The sequence below is a fragment of the Buceros rhinoceros genome, unplaced genomic scaffold (genome assembly GCF_000710305.1).
Source record: "Buceros rhinoceros silvestris isolate BGI_N320 unplaced genomic scaffold, ASM71030v1 scaffold19486, whole genome shotgun sequence".
In the NCBI taxonomy this organism is placed as follows: Eukaryota; Metazoa; Chordata; class Aves; order Bucerotiformes; family Bucerotidae; genus Buceros; species Buceros rhinoceros.
Window position 1 is genome coordinate 6,236 of NW_010416009.1, and position 6,527 is coordinate 12,762.

Sequence of the window (6,527 nt, forward strand, 5' to 3'; positions counted from 1 at the left end):
AAGAGCGGTGCTGGAGAATAGGAACCAGGCATGGTAAGAAATAAGAGGGCCACAGTCAAGCCCAACTGAAGCTCAGGTTCTTCCTACCCACAAATTTCAGGGCCAAACAAAGAAAGTGTTGGTCTGTAACATTTTTCTCTTACGTGATAATCTTAAGACTTGAGTTTTATCTCTAACTTCTGCTAATTTTAGAAAGATACCTTCTAAAAAAAATTAAATCTCATCCATCTCCAGACGTGTGTATTTCAGTTTCTCTTCTCTGTTTTTGTTATCACACATTTTTTCCTCTTCCCAATATTTGCTTCAATCTCTTCAGTACTTGTTCATGTTGCAGTAGTACCAAAAATGCCTTCTCTGAAAGACAAGATGTCTCTTCTCAGGGAAGTTTCTTATACCGATTCAAGTCATTGCCCTTGACATTTTAATTAATTTTAAAAGCGTTATTTCTGAATATTACTTTCTCAATCAGTATTAAAATACTCAGGACCTACATATCCCCCAAAAATCCACTATGCACTGTTATGGATTAAAATCAAAGAAGGAGGCTGAAGGGGTCTTCCTCACGTTTTTGAAGCAGCTTGTAATATGAAAATCTCTCTATAGGAGTCTATTTACTGGGAAAATATGGGCAGAAGAAAATGAGAGAAATCCAAGAACAAGAGGCGGCTGAGTACATCGCTCAAGCGCGAAGGCAGTATCATTTTGAAAGTAATCAGAGGACGTGCAATATGACAGGTAAGATAAGGAAATAGTTACTGTTTATGATAGGTGGAATTGTGTGAAGATTTATACTACGTATTGACAATATGGAAAAAGAATAAAAAAATGTAGATGAATTCAAAATCTTATTTAAATATTAGTGCATAAATGAGTAATTTTGCATAATAAAAACCAGAATCTGAAGAACAGGGTGTTGAAGGTATTTCTAGGGGTCATCTTAACCCTTGGTTGGAATATATCTATCTATAATGCATACACATTTACATGCAGATTACAATTTTGTTTGTCACTTCAAGGTTCTTTGTGTATTGCCTAAACTGCGTGTGGTATTGAGGTGTGAAACAGCACGCGGATTCTGACAGTACTGGGTTTACAGCAGGATTACCTTAATATAACACGTTGTTAGTAAGCTACACTGAGAGCTTGGTGGGCAATTTTTATTTACAAATAAGCAGCACGTCAGCCTGTTAGTTCCCTACATTTGAACAGTCAAAAGACACCTGACTAGCTGGGAGTGAAGGTGTTTATATCACAGGACTGGTCTTTGGATTTTTGGAGAGGAGATGGTAGGGCAGAGTTTAACAAAATCCTTGTCATTCTTGTAAATACAGGCCACTCCAAAACGATTGCTGTGGAACAAATTGGGCAGCATTTTCTTCTGTTGAAATTTGTAATGGCTTCTTGGGTGGCTGCAGATGCTTCCTGTGCACTGTGTTTACCCTGACCTGAAATACCCTGGTATTTCATTTTCATCTTTTCCATTTCATAGTGCTGGCATTGACTTTACTGCAAGGACTAAGTTTTTCTTTGCCCTTTGTTTTACAAAGTACTTTCTGTCTGGCAGCATGCATTCTTGTCAAGATTTTTCATATTTTGTTCTTAGTGTTTTATTATTTATTAGTGTTTTATTATTTATTATGTGTTCTGTGTTTTCCATTTTCTGTTCCCATCATATGACAGCAGACGAGATATTTAATATTCTGAAAGTAAAAGATTTTTTCCCACCAGCTTTCTGGTTTTTTAAAACGTACCTTTCTTTGGTTTTCTTGTTGGGGAACAAACCCCCAAACCTCAGATCTTTTTCTTCTCATGTGGAGAAATGCAACAGTGTAGATTTTCACCAGGTGAAGGCACCTATATGCCGATATGCAGGATCTGAGCACACATCTGCAGCTGGCAAAGCCACGTAGCGACGTCAGGGCAGCATTGTGCCCAAGCTCCTAAGAGGCATGTGGGTAATCGCAGTTCTCAGTGCTCCCAGGGTTTCCTGTTTCATTTGCCTGTTCAGTGATGGCATTTACATTGTATAGCAGCTATTGAGTGAGAGCTGGCAATAGGTACGTTTATGATGATTTTTATGTGGACAGATTTTTTTTTTTCTTTTAATAACAGTGCTGTCAATGCTTCCAACATTGAGGGATGCCTTAATGCATCAATTAAATTCTGAGAGTCTCACATCTCTTCTTAAAAATAGGTAAGATTTTGTTAATTGCATTTAAGATTACTTGTTTTGATCACAAGATTTTTCTTTTCAAATTACATATGCAAATACTTATAATGTAGAAAGCATGCAGGATTTTGGTTCGATGTCCCGCTGAATTCACTAGTCTTAAAATGTTTTGAAATCTCTGTGTAAATATTTTATGACATGTTAGATTATTTTGCTAACCATGGCTGGCACTTTCCAAACGTTACGGGAAATACTACTTCCTTTAAGATGCTGCAGTGAGAAGTGTGGTTCTTGCTGAAGTGCTTATAAGCTAGGCAGAGAGAAATGCTTAGAAGATCTAGTCCTGTCTTAAACAGAACAGAGTATCTTGTCTGATTTGTTGATGTTGTGTTTGTAAAAATGTTTATGTAATCTTCTCAAGGTCAGACATGAATAGTAGTGGAAAGTACCCAAGGCAAGATCGCAAATGGCTCAAAGCTATGAGAAGTTTTGGGGTTGTTGATTTTTTTTTTTTTTTCTGAAGGAGAACAAATAGGCGTATGTCATACCTTAAGAGCAATGCTTCCCTGTCAGAAAACACCTTTGGTTTCCTTATAACTGCAGAAACGAATAGCATGTTTTAAAATACATAAAGTGCATAATAGCACACCTTAAAAGTAGAGTAAGCTGCTTGACATTTGGCACGGAGTAAAAGTGTTACGTAGGCAGTTACCACAGGGTTTCTGACTCACTCTAGACTGCCTTTCTAGCTTACCTCCCACTAGCCTATTTATATAGCTGTAACTCCAGCTGTCCAGCATTTAATAGATTACCTATCCAGTCATTGTCTTTTTTCATTCAAATCATCATGAACAAGGCAACAGAATATGATATTTAAAGTGTATTACAGCCTCAAAAATGTTTTTGTAATAGATTATCTGCGAATTTGCAACTGTAACTGAGTATTATCTACCCCAAACAACAAGAAATTAGGAAAAGTTAATTTTAATGAAATATTTAATATATTTATCATCATTAGTTTTAATCAATAAAAAATTAACCTGAATGAACAAGACATCTTGTGGATCACCAGATTTGTCTTCCAGACTGTACAGCAAAATAGTCTACAAAGGCCTGTAGTGCTTTGTTCAGTGATGAAGACATATAATGCCTTAGTTTGTTCTCTGTAGCATGCATTCTTTTATCAGAATATATCTGGTGTCTCTAACTTGTTTGACTAGTTGAAACAGTTTATGGGTACTTCTGAATTCCAGTAATCCCAGTAAAAATGGAGCTGAGACTCTTTGATGTTATTGTTACGCATTTCTGAAAACAAGTATTCTTTTTAAAATGCTGATGACGTGCAATATCCTGTAAGCATGAATGTCCATTTAGAGTGTGTCTTACAGTGGAGTTTTTGATTTAATGCTTCCTCTGTGCCTTACCTGAGGAAGTTTTAACTAGATGCTTGAACTTCTTGAACTGACAACGTAGAGAAGGGATTGAGAAGCCGTAGATCAGTGCTTTGAAGTGAGTCTTTGAAGTGAGTCTTTGAAGAAGCTCTGCATTCTTGCGCTACATCTGGAGGTATAGATTTGTTTTCTTTCCACTTGCATTTGAGAACATGAATCAAATTCCAGACCTTAGAGAGAGAGCCATTGTTGTTGAATGTGCAAAAGAGTAGGTGTGGATATTTGCCTTTCTTAATGTCCCTGAAGATGTATTCTTTTTCTCAAATAATCTATATTATGGCTTAACATGTTATGGATCTGTGTTATCACGTGTTGCAGACCATATGATGGCTTAGGTAAACTCCTTTAGCTTAAAATCCATGCACTTCCTTAAATCAAAAACCTCTTTACATTGCTTTAGTAATTTGCGGCAGCCAGTGATAGGTTGGGGGTGTTATCAGGCTGAAGTCTTCAGTCTTCCAGAGAACGTTTTAAAGAGGGAGCGACACACAAGACCGCAGATGTTCTTGCTCTATCTGTTCTCCTCTTTTCAAAGCAATGTGGATGGGTGAGGTGAGGTACCTGCTGCCGTAGCCTTGCTGATGTTGCATGTCTCCCACAAGTTCAGCACTTGGCTTTATTCTAGACCTGTTTGTTTGCATTGCTTTTTGCTTCCCTAGCAGGTAATGGTTTTCCAAGTAAACAGAAGTTGAGGTTTGGGTAGCGGCTGAGTCTTAGTAAATTGCAGCAGGTGGAGACTGAAAAAATCCATTCTACTGTTAGGCTTAATACTTGCAGACTGAAACTGTTACCTGGCTGTTGCCTTATGTTCCGAGGAGAAACTTTGTAAGCATGGGCTGCAAAAAATGTTTTGATGTAATAGGTGCGAATGCAGTTGGCTGACATGTGCTGACATGTAGTTGATGTCTTGACTTCTCTTTCTCTCTTCAGTTGGCATGGAGAGCTTAGAAGCAACAAATGTGGGTTTGAGTTCTGTTGTGTGTTTTATCTGTAGAAATATTACTGTATTTTTTTAACAGTCTTTCTGTTGTTTTGCTTTAGAAGAACTTTTAAACCTGTTGATTTAGCTTGCAAAAAGAGAAGTGTGTAAACTGGTTTTGTATGTGCCATGGATCCTTGTACCTTTTCCAGCTCTCCTTTCTTTAATCTGTCTCTTTACTTTTTGGAGTTGAAGGCTTAATAATCTATTATATCAGTTCATTTGCATTATTTGATAGTGCTGAGCTTAGAAATTAATTATGTAAGTGATACAATGGTGAAATTAATGCCAAAGTGTACATGCTGTGCCTACAAACAGAAATGATTTCTGGTGAAGAGTTTGTTATTTTTTTTATAAACTGGGTTACTGTGAAGATTAGGTTAATCTGGACTATCTGCCCTAAATATTTAAGTGTTCATTCTGGTTCTAAGAAATGACCAGATGTTTTTTAAGTGACTTTCACAATAAACTTCTTCCACAATAGCCGTACAGTAGCCATTCTTTAACATTCTCGTGCTTAACAGGCGAGAATGGCTGATCAAACTTTTCAGATGGTTTGCTTGCTCTTACCTCTGCTACTGCTGCTGCATTGCTAACATTACCTCTGGGTAGTAGTTATAAATATGCAATGTACTTCAGGCAGTTCAGACGTATCTACACAATCTACTGTTTTGCTCTTTTGACTGCAGAATATATAAAATTTTAGGTATTGATCAGGTCAAAAAAGTAAACATGCCTCAACAAAAGAAAGACAATAACTTGCATTTGTGTGGATGGCTTAAGACTTCTCTTCCACAGATGGTCACAATCTTTTTGTTTTTTGATGATCAAACTTGAACTTTAAAGCCATATCAGGTAATGGTAAATCTTGCAAGAAAGTAGGTGTCATGGTTTGAGCCCACCCAGCCAGCAACAGAGCACCGTGCAGCCGCTCGCTCACTCCTCCACCCCACCATGGGATGGGGAAGAGAAAATACAATGAAAGGCTGAAGGGTTGAGGCAAAGGATGGGGGGGGGTGCAGTCACTGGTTGTGGTCTTGGGCAAAAGACAGCCTCAACTTGGGGAAATAAAATCAGTTTAATTTAAACAAAACTGTCACCAATTCACCAATTGAATCAGAATAGGGCAGTAATAAATACAACTGGGTATTAAATATACTTTTCCTCTACCCCTTCTTTCTTTCTGGGCCCAGCTCTGCTACCTCCTCCTCCCCAGTGGTGCAGGGTGGCAGGGAATGGGAGTTGCAGTCAGTCTCAGTCTGTCCCATGTGGTTTCTGCTGCTGCTTCTTCCTCAGGATGGGGAGATCCTCACAGTCCTCCCCAGCTGCAGTGTGGTGTCTCTTCTGTGGAAGCCAGGCCTCCATGAACTTCTTCAACTAATGTGGGTTCCTCCCGCAAGCTTCAATCCTCACAGCAATGGACTGCTCCAGCACAGGCTTCCCTCAGAGCCACAGCCTGCTTCAGGAGCAGTCCTTTGCTCTGGCTGGGGTCCTCCATGCGCTGCAGGAAGGATTCTGCCTCAATGTTGATCTCTCAGGGCTGCAAGGGCTCATCCTGCCATTTCACCATGGCTGAGGGGGAATGGCTGCTCTGGCGTGCCTCCCCCATTCCCTCCTCACTGGCCTTGGTGTCCGCATGGTTGTCTCCCTCAAATCCCACTCCTCCCAAACAAAAGAATCCCCAAAACAAAAAGAACTCACCCAACAGGTTTTTCCCCTCTTGAAGACACACTGGTTGCCTCGGCCGTGGTCAGAGGTGGGTCCAACTTGGACCCAGGGGAGCTTCTCAAACCTTCTTACAGGACACATGCCAGTAGCCCCCACCCCTGTTACCAAAACCCTTGCAGACACAAACCCAGCACAGTGGGATATAGAGATTCTGATCCCGTGCTTGCTGTGCTCAGGCCGATGCAGAAAGCCCTGCTGA

General features: G+C 39.7%; 1 protein-coding gene across 1 annotated transcript in view; it reads left to right on the forward strand.

Moving 5' to 3' along the window:
* Nucleotides 1–603: 603 nt before the first annotated feature.
* PEX3 (peroxisomal biogenesis factor 3) overlaps nt 604–6,527 on the forward strand; it is a gene marked incomplete at its 5' end in the record, with an annotated part of 13,453 nt that continues 7,529 nt past the window's right edge. Inside the window, 2 exons of the mRNA XM_010137650.1 lie at nt 604–735; nt 2,113–2,194. Coding sequence (XP_010135952.1) covers nt 604–735; nt 2,113–2,194 — 214 coding nt within the window. The remainder of the gene's footprint in view (nt 736–2,112; nt 2,195–6,527) is intronic.